The 24,676-nt window shown below is 29.1% G+C and overlaps 1 protein-coding gene across 3 annotated transcripts in view; it reads right to left on the bottom strand.

The window, feature by feature from the left end:
- The window catches only part of LOC134690799 (protein hunchback-like), a 70,936-nt gene extending 49,126 nt beyond the window's left edge, over positions 1–21,810 (bottom strand). The window contains exon 1 of one of the 3 annotated variants that reach the window (XM_063550855.1): positions 21,796–21,810. Coding sequence is in view for 2 of the 3 variants with exons in the window: in XM_063550852.1 (XP_063406922.1) it covers positions 9,754–9,802 (49 nt within the window). In the remaining variant the exon portion in view is untranslated. Of the gene's footprint in view, positions 1–4,893; positions 4,937–9,753; positions 10,053–21,795 lie in introns of those variants that run through there. The other 2 variants (XM_063550852.1, XM_063550853.1) reach the window with 2 other exon arrangements.
- Between the last annotated feature and the right edge of the window lie 2,866 nt (positions 21,811–24,676).

Below are 24,676 nucleotides of genomic sequence, written 5' to 3'. Positions count from 1 at the left end.
ATTCATGATATTTATTTTTAAAGTTGTAAGTTCGTTTTGGAATTATTTAAAATTCTATATTAAAAATACATGTATAGGGATTTACATTTGAGTTAGCAAGATTCAATCAAGGAGACTATTTAATTATTTTTTTTTCATTTTATATTCCTGATACTAACCTTTTTTTCCAAGCATAAACTTCTGAATAAATCTATATCAAGCAATTTTAGACTTTTACCTAAACGATATTAACTGATTTAAACAGGACTATATGCGGTAAGGGCTTTGCTCATTGTTGAAGGCTGTACGGTAACCTATAATTGTTAATGTTTGTGTCATTTTGGTCTTTTGTGGATAGTTGTCTCATTGGCAATCATACCACATCTTCTTTTTTTTAATAAAACTTCTTATTTTAATATATCTTTTAACCTTATTTAATTTAAAGAAAAAAAAAACATTTTGATTTCCATTTTAAAAGTATTTTCCTTTTCTTAACTTTTTTAAATCTTCATGCAGTAAAAGAAAAAGAAAACTGCTTCAATTTCCATTTTTTGATAGAATTTCCATTTTTCATGTAAAATCAGTTATATAAGTATAAATCGTAACATAAGTATAAGTATACATTGGTAATGTTTTTAATCATTAACTAATTACATGTCATTTCTTTCCTGATCTGTAATTGATATCACCTCTATACATAAAAACCTCCTATTATCTTTTTTTCTCAGCTTTTTTATTATCCTAATTTGTACTAATAAACATTTAATTTTCTTTTTTTCACGGTTGAGTAGACACACGAAAACCTAAACCTGTGATAAAATTACATAATTGTAGACCCATTAACCAGGTGGTGTTCGTCCAAATCATACCCTCGGGTGAACAAAATTTGTACTGGTCATTTTTTTCTGGAGACTGGACATTTGTGACAGTGGACATTCATTTTAACAATTAGACGTGTGGACAAAAACATAAATTCACCAATAAAGTTGTCGGAATGACGAGAGACTAGTGTGGTTTTTATCTATTAACTGTTTTGAGTTATTGCCCCTGATGATAGTGGGGTCTTTTATAGATTTTTCAGTTATGTACATTAATTATTTTACATGACAAATGCTATAAATAATAATTCAACAGTACAGCTATATTTTTGATGGACCCAGAAATTTATTAGAACTGACCTAAAACTGGACATGTTTTATTCTTTTTTTATAAGATTTGTTTTGAATAATTTATAATATATATGATATATCATTAAATTAAGATTTAAATAATGAAAAAAAACTCTTTTTTCAAATATCCTTAAACGTCACTTTTGTAAATCTATTGAAGTCTATCATTCAAATTTAATAGATAATTAGTTTAACTTTAATTATTTTATTTTAATTTTATTTTTACTGTCAAATTCAAAAATTGTATTTTGATTGTCTTTTATTTAACATCTGTTTCATCTAATAAAAAATATATACTGTGGATTCATTTATTTCCTTGGTATCAATTTTAAAGGATAAATGAAATATTGTATTTTGCATGATTCCATGGATTTGCCAAAATTGGCATAAGTTACAAGCCTTTTGAAAATTTTACTTCATCTAATATTGAAATGCATGATTCAGAGGTACACCCCAACAAAATTGGTATCCCATGATAAACAATGAATCCACATTATGCAAATTTAAGATAATTTAAATTATTTTTTGATAAAGTCACATCACCATGAAGTTGCATGACAAGACAGCCAGCCAAATGCCAAAACTGACCATCATGTCCAGCTGAAGGGTCTGACATTTTCTATAAAAAGAAAAACTCAATATGCTCATTTCCCCCATTGTGAAAACTTTTAATTAAATTTTTGATGGACAATATTGCATCACAGCTGACCTCTCAACACCACTGATCAGTGTAAATGACAGCCATTGTCCACTTTATTTGACCATCAATGTTTTATTATAACTCATTAAAATAGCCCTTCATTTTCCAGTAAGTTTTGACAATAAAAATCTCAATTATTGATTTAATTAATGCTGATGGCAAGTGGACAATGAAACTGACCAGTCACATGTAAAAAGGGTGGTCATTTATTATTAATATTTTGTATTTTAATGGACAATTACGTCAACTTCTACTGACAACTGTCACGAAATTGATTTTTGTAACTTTTCAATTAGACATTCAATTATCATCATGCAATGTTACAAAAGCCTTAGATGTGTTTCATCAAAGAATTATTTTATCAAGGAAAAATTTATCTTCCGGGGGGCTTTTAACATTCAATTTGCAAAATACAAAGCTTTTCTATGAGTTAACGGTGATAATTAAGAAACTATCAGGACGGCCAGGTAATTCAAAATCATGGATAAAAAAAAGAAAAAGGAAAAAAAAAAAGAGGAAATAATCCTCCAAATTAAATGCATCTACTTATAGTAAATAAAGAACTTAGGTGCAGAAGGCAGGTGCACAGTTCCTGCTCCACAAGAGACACTCATCATTATTAATTATTTTCAGATATATATATACAAAGAGAAACAGATTGACACTGTGTTTATTTAAACTTTTAATATTTAATTTCTAGAATTATAAGTTCATAGTTGTATTAGTTTTTTCCCATCCTTTGACCAAAAAAGATATCATAACAGAGTATGCATTTTGTTATATAGAATTTTATATAAATGTTAGTTTTGATTGGCATTGAATCCACAATTATTTTTTTTCCAAGACTAACATGCTGTTTAGTTTTACATTTTAATTTTTAAATTTTGCTTTTTCAATTTCTCTCTCTTTTTGAATGTAAATATTAAATTTCTTTCCTTTTCATTGAAAAAATTATCAAACACAATGAGATAATTATCCGTTTGAAGTCCGATTTTAAATAATAGCAAATCAATGTATTTCTCGTTACTTCTGTATGCCTATTTTCCAATACCCAAATGAGCAATTTCAAATTTTGAAAATCATCCCCATTGGAATAAGATAAAATTGATTACAAAAATAGGAAAGGCCAGTTTCTGACATATTAATATTTTATGGTGGTCAAAATAATGACCACTGACTGGACATTAGTGTTAATTGGTGTTCCAGTGTGAAAGATATGATATGTAAATTGCCCTTGGTAAAAATGTCACCCAAATCGGTGTGACAGTTCACAATTACCTTTTTCAATTTGACACATCGTAAAATACTCTTACTTGTCAGATTTCATGATATATTTCAAAAAAGATTATTACATGTGTTTTATTTAACAAATACACAATAGAAACTGTTCTGGTTTTTAAACCCCTCATTTTTCTGTTTCAACAAAATGAGAATTTTAAAGGAATTGGGTTTGAAGATCAGATTATACATGTACCTGCAAAAAGTGAATACATTTAGTCAGAAATCTTACAGTACAAGATATAAATCAGTGACTTTCTTTTTGCTCTATCTTGCTTTTTCTATGAATTACATTAAAGTTTTTTCTTTGTTTACTAAATTTTATGGGACCTTATTTTTGTTTTGTTTGAGTTTTCATTGCATTGCTCCTTTGAAATTCCCCCCTCATTGTGTTGTAATAACAGATATGAAAATATCCCCCCCCCCCCCCTATTTTTTTAATTTAATTTTCTAAAAATTTCTGATTCTTTTCAAGGATTATATTGTTTACCCTTAAATCTCAACCCAAAATTACAAAAAAAAGATCAAAATAGGAAGTCAACAAATAAAGTTACAAAAGCGTACAAATTGTCAACAAAGAGCTTTTCCTTTGCACTTTTAAGATTAATAATCGACTAAATCACATTAAATTTAAAATAAGATCGACACTCATCTTTTGAACTATTATAATAGGATTTTTTAGGATTAATATTTTCCATAAATTATTACCTTCTTAAAATAAAATTTAAAATGTCTAATTGACAGGAAAATTTTTAATGAGATCTTGAAAAGAATTAAGACGAAACAGCTCTTATCACAAATTTATCTATTAGCAATTATCTGTTTCCTTCTTAAAACATTTTATATTCAAAAGTTTTATTTAAAATTCCTCTTGTGTCTTGAAACCTTCTATAAAAACATTAATCCACATTAAAATATGGGTTCGTCTAAATACCAAAATGACTTCATGTAGTTGAGAAAAATGAAGAGTTACATAATATATCTGATTGACCACTTTTATTATCAATTTTTGTTAGTCTCCTTAAATCTGTTTGTACTGGGAACACTCACCAAGTTTATCATTTAAATGTCAGCCTGCTCTAAATTAAAAAAAAAGACCACCTGCCATCTAGTTACCATTTGTAAAACAGGATTGAAATTAGTAAAAAAAAATCAAAATACCACCAAAAAAATGTGTTCTTAGAGGTTAATTTTCATTCATAAAATAAAAAAAAATGATATTATTGAAATTTTTTTTTTTTTTAGAATGGTATATATTGGTTGTTGTGCTGTCAGAATTCTGACCTTTTACTTTATAAGATATTCTTATTGACCGAGATTACAAATGAAGGTCATTCACAGTCTTGCAACTATAGCGACAATGTATCAAAATTATAAAAACTTCAGAATACTGAGGTTGAAGAAATGTTGCCAAATGTCCCTCTACCTTGCTAGTAAACTTGCCAAATGTTTCACCCTCCCTCTTACTAATAAACTTGCCAAATGTCCCCCCTCCCTTACTAATAAACTTTCCAAATGTTCTCCCTCCCTTGCAAGTAAACTTGCCAAATGTTTCATTCCTCCCCCTTACTAATAAACTTGCCAAATGTTCCCTTGCCATTGCTAGCAAATTTGCCAAATGTCCCCCTACCTCTACTAATAAACTTGCCAAATGTCCCCCTCCCTTGCTAGTAAACTTGCCAAATGTTTCCCCTCCCTTGCCAAATGCCCCCCCCTTCTGCTAACAAACTTGCCAAATGTTTTCATCTTATTCAGTTTAAGACTCACCTCTTAGGAAAGACAAACCAACTAACATCTTCTTGTTAAATGTATGGCACCTAAACTCAAGTCTTAACAAGGAATTAGTTTTTCTTCTTTAAAAATCTTTCTTAGTATATACCAATACATCACAAAAACTGTCCAAATTTTTTAGCCTTTAGCCCTGGTCAAAACTTCCTAGTGGTGTTTTGGACAATTTTTTATGATGGACAGTTTCGATAATGGACAAAGGTGAAATGATGGTCAACTAATGTATCTTATAGAATTTTTATTCAGGCAATACACCTATTGGTCAATACAGGAAAAATTTGTGTGATTCAGAATAGTTCCTTTTTATGTACTTGTAATTGTTACAAAATGGTAAATTTTAAAAAGCTATGGAACTGCATAATTAAAAATAAACTGTTGGTCAACAAAGAAAAAAGTATATGTATCATTAACTTTTTTATGCAAACCAAAATATCAAGGATAAAGCATTTATATTAAAAAATCTCCCATTTAGTTTGAAATTTGAAAAGCCAGTTTAATTTTCTTTTTTAATAAGGAGGAACCAATTCATCGCTTTACTTAATTTTTTGTGTTGAAAATTGAAGACATTCTTAAGATTTTGGTAACTTAAAATTTGGTCTTCTGTTGATGAAATAGCAAATACTCAGCACGAAACTTTGAAACTGTTTTTTGTGCACTGCAAAGTTGCATTCACTGCACAAACAAGCAGAGTTCCTGAAAAGTGGTGGTCCTAAGGATTTGACCACCAAAATATGCAGAAATGGACACAATTTAGTTTTCTTGATAAATACAAATAGTTGTGAGTACCAGCAGTTTTTCTTCAAGGACCACCAGGGAAATATTTTTTTTTCGAGAACTCTGAACAAGAGTACACTTAGAAATGTATTTTGATGTTTGAGCTTCTAAAGGTCCCTCCCTGTATTTTAGCATTGACGTTTTCTTTGAAATTTCAACCTGTGTATTTCATTTCACACTAAATTAAGACATCTCTCCTTGAAACACGTAAATAATCTGATCACACTACATGTACTAACAATGGCGTGATCGTAATTATCATGTTACATCTAACATTCAAATTCTCAACTTTTTATCAATGAAAATCTTGTAAAGAAGATTTTATCAATCTACATGTATTGCCTTATAAAAAAGCTTTCAAAGGTTCCAATATTTTATCCTTGATTTGTTCAAATTCTCAACTTTATATCAACCAAATCTTGTAAAGAAGATTTTATCAATGTACATGTATTGCCTAACAAAAAAAAACATAACTGTGAAAAATAGATAGTGATCATACACTAATATACTTGTTAAAATAGTACATTTGTACCTATATGTAGATGAATAGATTGCTTTCTAAAAAGTTTATTTGAATGTTACGTAATAACTATGCCATTCATAATATTTTCTTAATGAAGGTTTAATGAATAGAAGTCTACTCAAAAAGGGGGAGACAAATCACTGATTAATAGAAGGGAAGTAAAGTAACATTATAACAGGGACAGCAAACTATCAACACAAAAAGATTTCTTTATTTAAATGTTACATAATAACTATTTTGGTCATAATTTTTTGGAAGTCTACTGAAAAGGGGGAGACAATTCACTGGTGAATAGAAAGAAAGCAAAGTAAAGACAACAAACTTCAACACAATCAAAAAAAGAAAATAGAGTTCAACATTGATTTCCAAGATATCTATGCAATGGTTTTCATCACACACCCTGTATAATTACGTTTGCATTAACATTTTAATTTAAAGAACATATGAATTTTGATAAACAAAAAGACACACAGTTTTCATGAGCTCAAAGACAATTGGCATAAATGTCAAAGCCCTGTTAAGTGTGACTGCATTGAGATATATGTGTGAGACCTTACAGAGGTCTGATACATGTATATGTGTGAGACATTTACAGAGGTCTGATACATGTATATGTGTGAGACATTACACAGGTCTGCACACTGGTTCACACATTCCACACCTAAATCATTTGAATTTTTAATTAATAAATGTCAATGAATATAAAAACATCTTCTCAGAATCACAATCAAAGCAATTTTGTGATTTCGCAATAATGAGCATTTTTCAAGAAAAATCTAAGCACAGCTAGATTCTTTAAGCAGTTTATTAAAAAAAAAACGGGAAAGTTTTTCTCAAATGGTTTTATATAGATTGGACCGTTGGTTTTCCCGTTTGAATGGTTTTACACTAGTAATTTTGGGGCCCTTTATAGCTTGTTGTTCGGTGTGAGCCAAGGCTCCGTGTTGAAGGCCGTACTTTAACCTATAATGGTTTAATTTTTAAATTGTTATTTGGATTGAGAGTTGTCTCATTGGCACTCACACCACATCTTCCTATATCTATTAATATAACGAAACTGATTTTATCCCCAAATCTCATAAGTTGTGATATTTCCCCCGTCAATAGTTAAATTTGAAACATTTCAAATGCTCAATAAGCCTCACTTTTTAACTTTGAAAATTAGAGGGGAAGTAATTTGAACAACACTCGATGAAACTTTAGAATCTTCAAATATAAATACAGTTTTCTTCCTGTGGTCATCATTTTAAAAGGGATGAATTTTAATCAGGGAAAAAAAATCTGTGTATATTTATTTGATAAATTTATAAGTATGGACAACATTTCCTGTATAAAATAGTATAAACTAACTCCTGAGTATAATGTTATTGTGGGTGTTTTAAGAGGTTTCAACAATATTCAAGTGGCTACTATGAAAATCCTTAAAATTTTACTTAATTAAAAGTTTTTAGTGGCTTCTAGAACTTCTAGTTCATCCCTGCCACATGCTTTTAACATATGTCTCAGTCCCATGTCAGATACATGTAACTCGCTTATTGGTTAACGTTTGTCAAATCTCAATTTAGATGTCAAATAGACACTGTGACTTAAAGCTGTTTATTCCTGTGTCATTGAAGACTTCAAGTTGGTCTCTTATGGAGAATGTTTCATTGGCAATCTTACCATATTTTATTTATAAATTTCTTTTTTTAAGCTTTTTGTGTAGTTTTTGTACTAAAACATTGTATACATAAAGTACCATTCTTTTGAAGAACACATAATGCCATCGCTTTTGCCCTTATTACGAAAATGTCTGGGCCTAGAAAAACTGAAATGACAACATTACTTTTTAAAATTTTGATTTGGATATTAATTTTGTCAGCAGCCAGTTTTCAGATAAGAAAAAAGAATAAACAAAACTCTCAACTCACAATAGCTTGAAATTCTGCTTGGATTTAAAATGTTAAAAAAATATATATCAAAACCAAAGATTATATAGAAAGTTATATTGAAAAGTCAAATAATATTTTGATTTTTTTTCTTTCAATTTATCAGCTTTTGTGTCACAAAATCATTCGACAAACTTTTGTGTATATTGACACTTTAAAACTTGTGATGTAAACTCAAACATAGTTTGTTAAACAGACAGACTTTAAACAATACTTTAACCAAGGGATCAAGTTTTTTAATAGACTATTACATAAAACAACCAACAAAAAAATCTTTCCCCCCTTCTTGTGTCAATAAAATCTCTTTAAATTTTCTAAGAGAGTCTACTATACCACGAAAAAAATCTTTGTTTCCCCCCCTTATGTCAATACAATCTTTTCAATTTTCTTAGAGGTCTACTATACCACGAAAAAAATCTTCGCCCCCCCCCCCCCCTTATGTCAATACAATCTTTTCAATTTCTTAGAGGTCTACCATACAACAAAAAATCTCCAAACACAAATTTAACAGTGTCAACATTGAGGAGCTTAAGTGTCAAAATTATTCAGATACAATCTAAACAAGTCATTTGATCCAGTTAGCCCTCACAATACAACCATTGATTGATCCAAACAAAATTTATAAAGAGGTGGTCAACACAGGGTGTAGTATTTAGTCTGGACAATGGGTGGACAATGGTCAGTTATAGATATCCACTGAGCAGTATAACTGTTAATGTGTCTAAATGTGTTGCTCATTTTTAATACCAATCGGGTGTTTTTCGTTCATTCATAAAAATATGTTTACATGTATAACTCTTTTTTTTTTTTTTTTAAATTAAAGTTATTTTTAGAAGATTTTTTTTTAATACAAAAATAAACATGGAAATGTGTGACAACTAATTTAGCATTTTAATGCAATGTATTTATGGCTGAAGTCAACGCCATATTTTCATTAAAATAGATAAGTTACTTTTGTAATTAATTAAAAAAAGTAGCCACACTTGTTTTAAAGGTTCCTTTTTTACACAAATAGAATAGAATGTATTAAGGTATTATTAATTAACAATTTTTTTTCTTCATTTGGTATCTTCAGAAACTCTTGTACACACGAAAATCATGCTTTTTCACAAAAACATCAAACCAAAAACATACACACATAGTACATATACAACATGCTTTTGCTAAAAGTAATATGAATACCAAGTTAAGTCTGAAGAACGACTTATGAATTCATCATAAAAAATAAAGCACTTTTTGAGTTTTTAGTTCTAAATAAATAAAAAAACACAAACTAATTAAAGGAAGCAAATTATTTCAAATTTAAGAGACACAGAAAAAAACCATGATGTAACAGTTTTTTGTTTGTTTTGTTTTTTAAATAAGAAAATACTTAAGTTCATTAAAAAACTAAAAAACAACAGAAGTAAGTTAACAAAAAAACATTAATTACATAATTCAAAAGGTAAAATAATAGACTTAAAATGGTTTTTAAAAACCAAACATTTTCTCATTCTTTAATAGAAACAATTAAACACCACAAAGTTTCATTCATGTAAAATCAACTTGCAAAGGAAAAGCTATAAAATTGACTATTAAAACAGACAACAAACTTATTTAAAACTAAATGCATACCATTGCTTTTCAGGTTAAACACTTGGCTAGTAGCTTCAACCTCCATCATTGCAAAATACTTTTCATCCACAATAAATTGTCCTAATTGCTTCTTTCTAAATTGTCACACAAAAACAAATTGTTTTTCAACTGACCACTGGTCAAGCTAGTACAATGTCACAACAAACTGACCAGGCATTCCCATTTTTTACACATGTAATAAAACTGAAGTGGAATCCTAAGCCTATGTTTATTTTCGGGTCCTAAATAAAGATATGTAAACAACATCAATGGACAAAAGCTTTTCTACCCTGGAATGAAAAATTAACTGACCATACACTATTACATAATACTATGGACAGGTCCATTTAACCAATAGCCAGAGGGGTGAAGGAGGTAAAAGTTTTCTAATTAATGAATCAATGATAGTGAAATTTACATAGGAAATGTATTGTCAAATCATACTGCAGTTAATGCTTGATTGACACAAGAAATTGATGCTGCTGCTGCAAGGAATTATTAGAAATTGATTTTATTGAATAAAACTTTTAATAAAATTGATTGTTTAAATTGAATAATCTTCTCTTTTTCAATTTTCACTCTTCAGAAGTTTCTGTTTGAAACAAGAAATGGACATTGATGCTACTGGGATTATTAGAATTTGATTTTATTGAATAAAACTTTTAATGAAATTGATTGTTTTAATTGAATAATCTTCTCTTTTTCAATTTTCACTTTTCAGAAGTTTTGGTTTGAAACAAGAAATGGACATTGATGCTACTGGGATTATTAGAAATTGATTTTATAAAGTAAAACTTTTAATGAAATTGATTGTTTAAATTGAATAATCTTCTCTTTTTCAATTTTCAATTTCAGAAGTTTTGGATTGAAACAAGAAATGGACATTGATGCTACTGGGATTTATTAGAAATTGATTTTATATTGTAAAACTTTTAATTAAATTGATTGTTTAAATTGAATTATCTTCTCTTTTTCAATTTTCACTTTTCAGAAGTTTTGGCTTGAAACAAGAAATGGACATTGATGCTGATGCTGAAGGAATTATTAGAAATTGATTTTATTGAATAAAACTTTTAATGAAATTGATTGTTTCAATTGAATAATCTATTTTTTTCTTTCAATTTTCACATTGAGAAACTTTTGCTATAATCATAAGTAATTGATATTTTTCACAATAGATTTAAGAAATAGCCATTGGTCATTGATGCTCTACTGGGATTATTAGAAATTGATTTTATAGAGACAAAGTTTTAATAAAATTGATTGTTTAAATTGAATAATCTACTTATTTTGGTAAAATTTTGCTTTTTAGAAGATTTTGCTATTATCTTGAATAATTTATATTTTTCCAGAGACTTATAATACATTAGAAGTCTCTGTTTTTACTTAGGATTAGGAAATAGCCATCGGTAATTTCATGAAGTAGAAGTTCAAACATTTTTTTATAGATTAAATTGAAAAACACTTGTTAGTATTTTGTAAATTTTATAAAAAAATATAAAGATTTAGAGTTCTATTCTAACTAATTTTAAGCATAAACAGATTTAATTTTGCTTTTTACTTCTTTAAATTCACATTTAAAAATTTATTTATTTTTAACCTCCACTAAATTTAAAAACAAAAAGTTTCAAATTTTTATCGATGTTAACTTTATGTAACTTTGTATGAAGCAAGACTGATTCTTTTGTTCATTTCCATTTTTTCAATTTTCTTATTATTACTTGTAAAAGTTTTAATTCATAATTAAAGAAATAAGACTACACTTTCTTGATTACCCCAATAGTAATTGATTCTGATATAATGGCATTTGGTTGGAGTAACTGTTTAAATGATAATACAAAACTAAGAACTAAATAATTCTTTTGTTTTTTTTATGTCATGGGGTTGCTGTCTCAATCATGTTGTACCTTACATCTATTTTAAAAGAAGGTCAAGTCAGGAGCCTCTGGCCTTTTTAAGTATAACATGTTTTTATTTCAATTTTAGTTTATCTATATGTTTTTAGAGTTTTTTGTGACATCCATTGCACTAATTATTCCTCTGTGCTGAAGACCCATTGGTGATCTTGCGCTGTTTTCTACTTTTTAGTCAGGTTGTTGTCTCTTTGACACATTCCCCATTTCCATTCCAATCCAATTTCTTTGCATTGAGAATAATATAGTTTAATAAATAGGTTAGTAAATTATCTCCCTTAATAATTGAAACTGTACTTTAAAACTTCACTGTTAGATTAATATACTATATATTTATTAGTTGCAAAAATGAAGATTTCACTAAAGTCAGTGCATTAAGGATGATCGCTACTCTTGTCTTTTACTTTTTGTCAGACATTCAGAATCCTTTAGTTTTATCCATGAATTGTGCCAATAAAAATATTGCCCTCTTAACCAGTCTACATTTCAATTCATATTTAAAAAAAAAAATTTAGTCTAATATGCCAGTTTTGAAATTCTTATAAAATACTTGTTATTTTTTTTTTAAAAGTTTTTGAAAGAAAAGAGGTTGGCCAAATTAAGAAAATACATGTACATGTAGTACAAAATGCAGTTTGAACAATGTTTTAAATTCCATGTTAGTTTTTATAGTTTTTGAAAGAAAAGAGGCTGGCCAAATTCAAAAAAATACATGTACTTATAGTACAAAATGCAGTTTGAACAATCTTATAAAAATTCCATGTTATTTTTTTATAGTTTTTAAAAGAAAAGAGGCTGGTCAAATTCAGAAAATACGATGTACATGTAGTGCAAAATGCAGTTTTAACAGACACCACCATGAGTTGATTGACTGCTATGGAATTGTTCAGCTTAAGAAGTCAATGTTTTGTTTTGTGTATTGATTTTAGCCTTTTCATAATTTTTGTATTTTTTGCCATGGCTTTGGCACTTTTTTTTTTTCAACTTTTGAGTTTGATAATCCCTTTGGTATCTTATTCTCTATATCTCTTATATTCAAAAAATGAATGAGTTATTATTTATGGATGTTGATGTTTTAATGTGGAAAAGATTCCATATATATACTTTAGTTAACATTTAACAACCTTTTGCAATTTAGAATTTCATGAAAAACAAGTTTCACCATTCATACTTTTTTGTTTATGAAAGATCAGCTGTTTTTATTTCTTATAACAAATAAACAATATCTATTTTTAGGAAAACTCAATTTGTAAAATTAGCATCTTTAGATCCATTTAAAGACTTTTCGAAAAACATTTTCATTAACAATAATCTAACGTCATTGACCGAATAAAACGTAGAAAAACAAGATGCCCTTTCATGTTTTAAAATACCATCAAAATCATTTTTATGTGAAAAAAATTAAAGATCATAGCCTATACCTATAACCCTCAAGGTATTCATAATGGACAGGTCCAAAAATGACTAATAATTGTAAATTCACTTTAAAGTTATAAAAGGGGTTATTTAGATAAAAAGTTTAATCAAAGATTGCGTAATCTCTAACATACAAACATATAATAACATGTCTCAAATACCTTGGACAACACTTTTATTACATAGCCAAAATGTTCTTTTATAGGTTAATTTTATGGAGGGCACACAAACAGGAAATGTTTATTTTTCCATATTGGTTTTCATGGATTTGTACACTTTTATGTCAGTAAACAACTGTTAATTTATTTATAACATTGTAAAATGATTTAATAACTTACAGAAATTTGCTGATTTTCCCAAAAAATCTGATTGAAATTCTTAAACTTGATGATAAGTGTAGTTTCCGTATCTTGAAAAAGCATGAAGAAAAAGAAAATTAAGGCCATAACTTACTCCTATAATAAAAGACAGTCTTTTAGTTTCTATGTTGTGTTTTGTGAACTGTTGTCGGTCTGTTGGTATTTTTTTCTTCTAATCATGGTAAAGAGTTTTCATATCTTGAAAAAGTATGAAAAAAAAGTTAAAAAATATAACAACAAATGTTAGTTTTTAATGACATTGACTGGCTATACAGCCCTTGCACGGTTGGTAAAAAAAATAATAAGGGGAATATTAACTTCTTTTATAATTGCAGCCTCCATCTTTAGTTTTCTATTTTGTGTAAAGTTGTTTGTCTGTTAGTATTTTGTTTTCTCACCATGGCTTTGTCAGTTTGTTTATGACTTAGGCGCGCGAATGTCCCAATGGTATCTTTCAACCTTTATATTTTAATCCTTTGAAGTTTTTTAAATTTTAGAAGACAAAAAAATACATGCACAGATTGCATAATTTTTTTTTTATTAACTTTTTTTCTGAGCGCCAATTCTACGATCAAAAGAAGGATGATCAATTTGTTTAAATGTGCAAATCATATGAACTCGCCGTACATCTTTTTTTTTTTAACACTTTGATAACTGTGAATTCAGTCTAGTTGACTTTTTGTAAACTTTGGTCTACTATATTGCTAGCAATGAGTATCGAATATAAAGATATTAAATCTAGAAAGGGCTTCCCTGAACCCTGTATCATGCCTGGGAATGCTGCCGTCAGCGTAAGAGTGTAATGTTGATTGATAAAAAATTAGATATACAAGTGGTGAGACTTTAATGAAATATTGAATCTTGTATCTATATTATAGCTGTAAAATGTAGAAAAAAGTAAGAAAAACAAGTATATGTCCCAAGTACATGGATGCCCCATCCACATTATCATTTTCTATGTTCAGTTAGGGTAAAAGCTCTAATTCGACATTTAAATGAAAAAGATCATGTCATTAGGAACATGTGTACTAAGTTTCAAGTTAATTGGACTTCAGCTTCATCAAAAACTACCTCAACCAAAATTTTTAACCTGAAGTGGGACGAACTGACAACAAAAGGACACACAGACTAGAAAACATAATGCCCATAAATTGGGCATAAAATCAAACCATTGCTCTAGGTGTTAATTTTTAGCCTAAGGCTGTGGAGGGTCATTAGTGGGGAAAGGCTGGCTACAGCGGGAGTCAAGGCCCAAGCTTGGGTGTCTAAAAAACTTTAACACCAAAACTAATAACTTAGCGTTGGTGATGCTAATGACAACATAATCTACCATCCCTATATCTTGCCTTTAATTCTTTTTCTCACAAGTCAAACATCTGTTAAAAACAAGATCAACATCATTTGCACTGAAAATACCAATGTTAAAAAGAATAGTAGTAACGGCCACAGGCGTCAAAAATTAATTATTCAACAGAAAAAATCTCTACAGATTCATTTCTAACTGTTTGGCAGTAAGACTACATTTATATATTGATAAAATATTAGATCAAAGAAAATAACTGTATCCTAAAAGACAATATTTAAAACAGCCAAAAGGCAGAATAATCATATTTTTTGTTATCAATTTATAAATCACCAAAACTCAATAAATTGGATTGTATGTTATATGGTTAAATCAATAAGGAATAGAAAACAAGTGAGATTGCACTTTCAAAAATTAATGAGGCAAAGAAAATGATTTTTTATGAACTTTTTTTTTAAAAAATACTTAGAGACTATCTTAAGGTGGTACCTTACACTACAGGGAGATAACTCTGTAAAATCAGCAGAACGTTTTAATGACGTTGCGTTGTTAAGGGAATATTAAGCTTCTCAATGATCAAAATAAGTGTATGTCAAACTGCTATATAACCAGTGTAATTTTTCTGATTAAACAAGTTGGTTCAAATTTTTTGAAATTTTTATATTTTTGTCAAAGGGTCAAAGTAAATACTTTGTCAAAATTATTTATTAAACGAGCCAAATTAATTTTAGTTAAGGAGTTGGGTACTATCTTAATTCTCTTTTTGAAATGTGTTGTTGGAAAAAGGGAACCGTAAAAGGAAAAATTAACAGAAATAACCAAGCACAATATACTCCAAAGTTTTATGACTGGAAGGTTTGACTCTCTGTCATGAAACTTTACAAAGTACTCAGAGTACAATTCAAGTGTGCTTCAAACTTGACAAAGTACTCAGAGTACAATTCAAGTGTGCTTCAAACTCGACAAAGTACTCAGAGTACAATTTAAGTGTGCTTCAAACTTGACAAAGTACTCAGAGTACAATTTAAGTGTGCTTCAAATGTGCATCTATAAATCCCACACAATCAATTGAACGAGAGTTCTTTACTGTAATGAGCAAGAAATAATGAGGGATGACCATATTTCTTTTTACCAGCAAACCCTTTTATAATTGTTCAATTATAATATGTAAGAAAGTTTATGCTGACTGCCATTAACTTCCCGATGTACAGGATAAAAATCCCTGAAAAAATTAAATCTTCCCAGAAAGTGGTTCGGAAATCATCAGTACCCAGGGTAAAATTAACTCAAGTTCCCTATAATTCATGTGTAAAGTAAGGTAGGATTTACATATACAACATCATTTAGGGTCATATATTACATGCTATGGTGTATGGGTTTTGTTCACTGTTGAAGGCAATACAATAACTTACAGAAGCTAACCTTCCACTTTATTTGATCACTGATTGAGACTTGTCTCATTTGAAATCATACCACATCTTCTTATTTTCCCTTCCCTTTATCGAAAAATGATTTCATACCTTTTAAGGAAGCACAAAATTTATTTCTTAGTGCAATTTATAATTGCTGTACTCATTTAAAGACTAAGAAACATCAGCACCCTACACCTGTTTTACCATTCACACATTTCGTCTTTATTTGATTGTTTATTAATTTTTCAATATTTCACTATTTTTAGTTTTGTTTTCACCTTTGAAAAAACTATGTGAATTAAGTTTTTAATCCTAAATTGAACTTTTGATGTCGTCCCTTACTGTTGTAAAAAAGTTCCGACTTTTTATCATAAAATTGAGAATGGAAATGGGGAATGTGTCAAAGAGACAACAACCCGACCAAATAAAAAAACAACAGCAGAAGGTCACCAACAGGTCTTCAATGTAGCGAGAAATTCCCACACCCGGAGGCGTCCTTCAGCTGGCCCCTAAACAAATATATACTAGTTCAGTGATAATGAATGCCATACTAATTTCCAAATTGTACACAAGAAACTAAAATGTCTTCTTGTGAAATAAACAAAAAAATAGCTGTAAAAACTTTTTCACATGTTTTTTTTTTCAGTCTTGCCTGCGACAAAATATGAGTATGCTAGAAAGAATTCCGCTAGAAATGTGTGAATGTTAACATAAAATTGAGAAAGGAAGTGGGGAATGTATCAAAGCGACAACAACCTGTCTAGCCTTGACTGCCTGAAATTTCCACTTCAGAAGCCTGGATAATGCTAACTTTGAATACAGATGCCACTGTCCAAATTTTTTGTCAGACCTAAGATAATTGTCCTTGACCTCATTTTCATGGTTCAGCGACTGCTAAAAGTTTTATGGAATATATAACTTATAACTGTTAATTGGATAAATATTCAGGACATGGGTCATTACAGGATCCTTACAAGCTTTAAATGACTGTTGGAATATAGGCAGGGTTCTCCTGACCTGATTATATTGATCAAGGTCAAATTGATAACTATTCAGGACATGGGTGATGACTGGATTCTTGCAAGCTTTCAATAAATGCAGTATAGACAGAGTTCACCTGACCTTGACCTCATTTCTTGGATCAGTGATCATGCTAATACTTTCATTGCAATTGAACACACGCAATCTATCAATTAGATACTATAAGACACAGGTAAACTTGATTTGGTAGTGGTTTTGCAGCAATTGTGTTTTCATTTTCTAACATTTTATAACTTTACATTTTGTGACTAATTTCTAAAGAATTTTGTGATCCAGTATAAATGTTTTTTCATTAAAAAGGAATTGTTCATATATTTATACAACTTTTGCGAACATCTCTGTATACACTATACAGGGGAGGATTGAGGCGGGTGTGCTGCCCCCTAAAATTTGGCATATAAAATTGTGAATGGAAATGGGGAATGTGTCAAAGAGACAACAATCTGACCATAGAAAAGACAACAGTAGAATGTCACAAACAGGTCTTCAATGTAGCGAGAAATTCCTGTACCAGCTGTTTTCAGCTGAAAAAAGGATAATTTTAACTCAAAATTGTATTTGTCTTGCTCCGCTGTGGAATAAAACAGGTTTCATCCCATCTCTAATAACCGTAAGTCCTGGATCCACCCTTGGTTAATGTTTTTTTTATGGTTTGAAAATTGAAAAAAAAATCTTTCATTTAAAAAAAAGTGTTATAGCAAAATTTGAAAAAAAATCCTGTATCAATGGTTGCTACTTAATATAAAGAGTTTGACATGCTGGAAAGTAAATTTAAACTTTTATTTATACAATTGATTATTATCATCAAAACAAAAATTTTCACTCCTACTGATTCAATTATTTATTGGTCCAAATATTTATCTATTACATTTTTATCCATCTACCTACATAATGTATTCATGCCATAAAATAAATTTCCTGACACTTATTTAATATTAATTCTTTATCTATCCTGAGATATGTATTAAAATCCAGAGAACATATATTAAAGTTAACTGCCAATCAAATGAATAATTCTAAAATGATGTAATTTACGACAGTACACACACTTCAGGTGTCAATTTCATGCAAATGACACACACAACACATGTTTAGCAATAAACAAGTATCTCCAAAATAAACCTGTCAATGGACTTGTTTATAAAGTCATTCTGATAGAATTTTTAATTAGGCATCTAATTAGTAGAAAATTTGATTCTTTAATGAACTGTCATACCTAATCTATGTCTTGTTAAACTATCACATGTCTAATAAAGTTTATTTGACTTCAATACAATTTTATTTTGACCTCTATTACATATTTATTCTATTCATAGCTTGCTTTGTTTGTTCTGTTCTTTTTTTTCATTTTTTATGTCTTTCCACTACATAAGGAAAGACCTTTAATTTATTGTTTTTCTCATTTTTTAGTTTTTATTTGTTTTTATTTGATGGTTTAGACACATTCGAATGACCTTTGTTTTCTTTTGTATCATCTTGCTTTCTATTTACTATATACCAATAAACATCTTTTTTCATTCATATTTCCCGATCAGAAAAACAATTCGACAAAAACATGTTTTATCATTTTTTATGCATGTTTTGAGAAACAATTTCACAATAAAATAATTAGATCAAAAATATAATGATTAACTAATATTGGTTACTTCTTAAGATTTATATTTGTTTAACAATTACTTTCTTCTTGAATTCATATAATTTAAATTTATCTCTTTGTTGATAAATTGAAAAGAATGCAGTGAATTTACAAATAAAGGCACAAAATTCAGATTTAAACACCCCCTTTTTAAAGCTACATAATTGAAAAGAATGCTGTGATATTACAAATAAAGGCACAAATACAGATTTTTAACTCTCCCTTTTTTTTAAGCTACATAATTGAAAAGAATGCTGAGATTTTACAAAATTCAGATTTTAACCCCCCCCCTTTTTTAAGCTACAGCTAATTTCTAAAATAGATCTGCACAGATCTAAGATGTAATTAGTAAAATGATACAATTCAATGAATGTCAAACATAAATGAAATGGTCTGTCTCTAATTTGTCTTCACTGTGATAATAAATAATTTCACCAATAAATGTTCTGATAAATTTTGATATAAGATACTTGAATTACGTAATTTTAAATTTACCAGAGACAAAGAGTCTTGGGAATGAACTCTTTATTGGTCAACAGTAAAATGTTGAATTATCTTTGTTTTGCAAAATAAATTGTTAAACTGCTACATTTTCCCACCATAAAAAAGGAGATGATTTTTGTGTAAAAAATAACCAATATATAAAACAAACAATTTAATTGTTCAAAATTCAAATTTACAAATAAAAAAATGAATTGCTTAATATTCAAATTTACAAATAAAAAAAAGATGAATTATGTTATATCCTAATATATCAATTTAATAAATAAAAAATAAAATAAAACAATGTTGAATGTGTGTGACTACCACCGCACCGAGGTTGTGATGCATGTTCCTCTTGAAACTTAAATAAAGAGCAATTTCACAATTTCTTTGATGAAATAGTCAATAATCAATTCAGAGAAAAAAGACAACACATAACAAATTGACTTTTTTTTCACTTATCAAAGTTTAATAGTACACCAATACATGTTTTAACTACTAGGTCAATGGTGAAAACGTAAGAAATCACTCTACTTTCCAAGAACAGATCAATCAATTTACCCTAATCATCTATTTGTTCATAATGTCAACATGTATGTTTTCATAGTTTCATAAATAATATTTCCTGAAAAACAGTAATTACTGGAACAAAAGGCCATTAGCAACATTCTTGATTAAGTTAATTTAAACAAAAGAGACAATTTCGTATCTCCTGACAAAAATCAATTGGACTTTTCTCAAAGGATGATTTTTCTCTTTGAAATAAATGACATGTGGTCAAGATGTCCAGTGCTAAAGATTGACCACTAGGAAAGAACATCTTCCTGGGTCAGCCCATTCAGTCTTATGCAACTTTCAAGAAACTCATCATTTCTTCTTATCTGTTAAGGAGGGGCACCATTGGGAGAACTAGCTAATGAAAAGAAATTTAGTACTTATCTTATAAATTAATTTACAAAATAAATATTACTCTTTACAAATGCAATAAAAACTTGATTTATATAAAATAAAAATGTTTTATAAAAAAATTAGTTGTGAAATTTACAATTTTAATTTGTATACCATTTGCATCCTTATCAGAGCCCCTAAGATTGTGATGATTTTTGATACTAGAAATATCAGTGATATGTCACAGAAAAATGATTAAGTCAGGATAATGTTCATCATCAGTTACATCTGGTCATACAATGGTCAACTAGAGGCCCAAAGAGGTAACACATGCAGCCAAAAAAAAGATGCAAAAAAAGAAAAGAAAAAAAACATCTGATGATGATAAAATTCAAAAGACCTAATTTTATTTTCTAAAACACATTACAAGAAGATTACTTCCTTTTATTTCAATTTTGACCCAAAAATATTTTTTCGTAAAATATAAACTGACAAATATAGATGAGTTTTCAAACTTAAAAAGTTTTTAACTCAGATATTTTTATAAAGTATCATTTAAATATTTGCAAACATGAATTACTGTTTTGCAGATTCAGATTCAATAGTTTATTAAAGTCTCACCACATACAACATGATTAAAACAAGATACAATTATAAAATTAATTATACAGTAAACATAGTTAAAACAATTAAATACATGCATAAGCTCAACAGAGACAGCTCAAACAAAAATAGATTAGGTCACCACTAGAGCATGATTGATTGTTTGGCTATTATGTCCAGTGGCAAATATTTCATGCATGTTCATGCCAAAAAGAGAACATGATACACCTATCTAGGTCACAATGAAATTTCTGAAAGAATAAAATTGAATTTTGTTGAATGAACAGAATTTCATCAGTTTTATTTTGCAAATAAGCATGTGACCTAGGTATGAATGGAGATAAATATATGTAAGCGAGCATGTGAGATAGTATAATTTCTTGTTTACACATATCAATAGATAAAAAGCCTCATGTGTATCCTTGTGATTATCACCTGTATTTAGTATGATCAGATCATATGTTTTCATAATCACATTAATTTGTATAAAGTAAAAAATTTTCAAAACAGATTGTGACATCACATGGCATTCTCAGATACATGTACCAGGTAGTACAATTAACCTATGAGATTTGGATACTTACTGTAAACCAACTTATTTTCGCGGATACTATATTTTGCGTTTGATCCTTTCTAGTCCACTTCACGGCTATTTAATTTCTCGATTTTCCAGCTGACTTGGTGTATTTTAATAAGATAACATCAGAGTTTTACATATTCGTTACGATTTATTTTTTGCGTTATTTTTCTACTCATGAAAGTCGCAAAAATAAATCGCCCAAAAAATAAGTTGGTTTACAGTATATAAGAATAAGGTTTTTTTTGGTGAGCCAAATCAATCAATAAAATAGGTCTGATTGTAGTTTTCAACTGACATTCTGGTCAAAAACTGAACATGCTAAGCACATGCGCAAATCATCTCATACTGAGGTTACAATGTTAGGTACTCCTTTAAAACATTAGCTTAAGAAATTAAAATTAGCATTACTTTTACCAGGTCTTCAATCTCTGCCTGAACAGCGTCTTTATTCATCGTCCAATTCTGTAATAAAAAAATATCTATATTATTGGCTTGATTTTATTAAAAAAGAAACACATAAGATCATTAACTAAATTTTTATCTTTCATTTTCAAAACATGTTAAAATGGCTAATTTGCATTCAAGAAAAGGAAAATAAAGTTTACAAATCGTCTCCCATAGATATACAGAGCAACAACTACTAAGAGACACAACTCTTAAAAGATCAAAACATCGAGAAGACAATTTTGAACAAGAATTAACAAGGTTGGCAATTCTTAAGTGCAAAAATAACTAATATCATTTGGACACTTGTGCAGAGTTGTCTCATTGGCAAATCATACCACATTTTCTTTCTCCTATGATCTCATGAATACCATAGGCGGATCCAGGGGGGCCCTGGCTCCCCCTTTTGTGGGAAAAAAATTGGTTGATTATATAGGGAATCATTGAAGCATGACTGGAGCGGGTCCCCCCTTAGGTCAGTCAGCGGGCCCCCGCTTAGGAAAGGTTCTGGATCAGACACTGAATACAAACAATAATGTGAAAAACACTAGAGGACAGTATAAGATATATGGTTTGCTACTGACCCCCTACGGACCCATAGACGGTAGGCCCAATCCCCTATGAATTTTATTCACCCTCTATTGATCCGTAGGGGGTCAGTAGTTAACTGTATAACGAATTTATTGGACGCTGGACTTTTTCTGCGTCATTTTGTTGAAAAATAAACAATGAAACACAACAACATAAATAGATGACGTCGCCATTAACGCGTCATGAACCCCATATGAAACTTACTAACCTCATACGGTCTCATATGGGGTCACCACGTGACGGCTTTTAACCTGAATCACAACGTGATAATTCATCTGTGGTCTGATAAATAATTTTGTCCTATTTGTAAAGACAATTTAAAATCTCTCAGATCAACAGGTCTTTTTATACAGTATTTTAATGTTTGTTTGTACTTTTTTTGGCGTTTACTACTTAAACTTAAACTTAAAACAATTTTTGGTTATTTCCTAAAGTGCCTTTATTGACCTTTATTTGCAACTCCTCAATATTTTTCTCATTTTTATTTGCTCTCTTCAATTTTTTTATAGCTTGAAATAAATAACTTGAAGCGACAGTAATGAAAACCAACTTGACACTTTTTAATCTCATTGTCTGGAGAGCAGAATCAAGTTAGACAACTCTCTAAGGAACAGTTGGTCATTTTGCAATGCTAACTAATAAGCAAAAGTCAAAATAACAGGTTACAAAACTATATTAGATATGTGTTTGGAGGAATTGATTAGATTAAAATACAGCCGGGTCATATTTTTGTGAAAAACTAATTCCCAATTGAGACAGATATTTCCACATCATTCAAAACAATAGTCTGATAATGAAATAAAGTGGACAATTATAAAGGCAATGAAGCACTTTGTACAATATATTAACAAAATATGATAGAAAAAAGAGAAGGGAAAGATACCAGAAAATATGAAAACTCAATTTCAAAATTAATACATAGTAATAGATGGATATTCTAGTATGTAAGGCTTTATCAATGCTTCCAATAAATGGAGAGCAAAATGACTATCAGCTTATTGCTTTAAAAGTTTTTAATTTCAAATCTCTTATTCAACTAAATGTACTAACTACATCCTACATACATGCTTAACATGTATCTATCAGGCCTTTGAAGTAATTATTACTTAACAATTTTCAAGGCTGCTTTGACTAAAAATAGCTGATGACCAGTGTCCAGTTTTGAGTGGACAAACACCAATAATGAAATTTAATGTGTTATCTACATCTGCCAATACACCTTTTATAAACTATATCATAATTGTCTTTTTCATAATCATTCCCAAATGCGTACATATCATCGCCATATTTTTCTCCCTTGTGTCTACCCAATCGGTCAATTAAAACTTGATATGCCGAATGTCGTAATGAGGCAAATATAGGTTATTTATTTCCGTTCAATAAAAGTACAATTTTTGTAATTTCGTACGTTATTTATTTCCATTTGATAAAACAAAATTTTGGTGTATTTTTTTTATCTTCTTTCAGTTTGATAAAATTATGAGTTTTGTAATAAGATAAATGTAGGTTTAACCCTTGTGATAAATAAAACTATGATTTTTGTAATTTTTCTTTCAATTATAGAGATAAATATTAAATTGACTACCAATTATTACATTTCTTCATACGATCTGACCTCTTTTTTGTTTTGTTTTGTACACTTGACCTCTAAATTTCCAATTGGTATTTATTACAATTAAGCCAAATATAATCATGAAATTTTCCAACGTTTTTTCCTATGACTTACTCAGATTTAGAATTTATTTCCTATCTGATTTGTAACTTTTTCTGTGATGACTTTTCTAACATAAAAACCAAAGGTGTGACTTTCTTAAGACCAGATATGGGACTTTTTTCCTGCAAGTTTTTTTCTATTTACCATAACCAATACTGACGTATAAGGAGTTTGTTTTAGAGGCCATGTTTTTGCTGTACAATACAATTTGAAAAAATAAAGTAGTTTTATAATCACTGAATTTTTTTTTTACAGGGAAATCAAATAGTGTAGAATAATATCATCAGTTTTTACAAAACAAACTTAAATAGCTATTTCACATTGATAATTTACAGACTTTTAAAATGGCCTAAAGCATAGACTCGCTACATATGTCCCTTCATAAGCACTAACATATGTTTCAAAATTAATTCTATTCAACCAATAAATGGAAAAAAATCTTACAAAAAACTTTTCTTAATCTAAAAATAATAAAAAGAGACATCCTGTACCAAGAACTGAAATTTAAGATGAAAATCCCATGAACCATATAAATAATTA

This window comes from Mytilus trossulus, chromosome 11 (assembly GCF_036588685.1).
Source record: "Mytilus trossulus isolate FHL-02 chromosome 11, PNRI_Mtr1.1.1.hap1, whole genome shotgun sequence".
Lineage (NCBI taxonomy): Eukaryota > Metazoa > Mollusca > Bivalvia > Mytilida > Mytilidae > Mytilus > Mytilus trossulus.
This window is presented reverse-complemented; position numbering and strand designations above follow the sequence as displayed.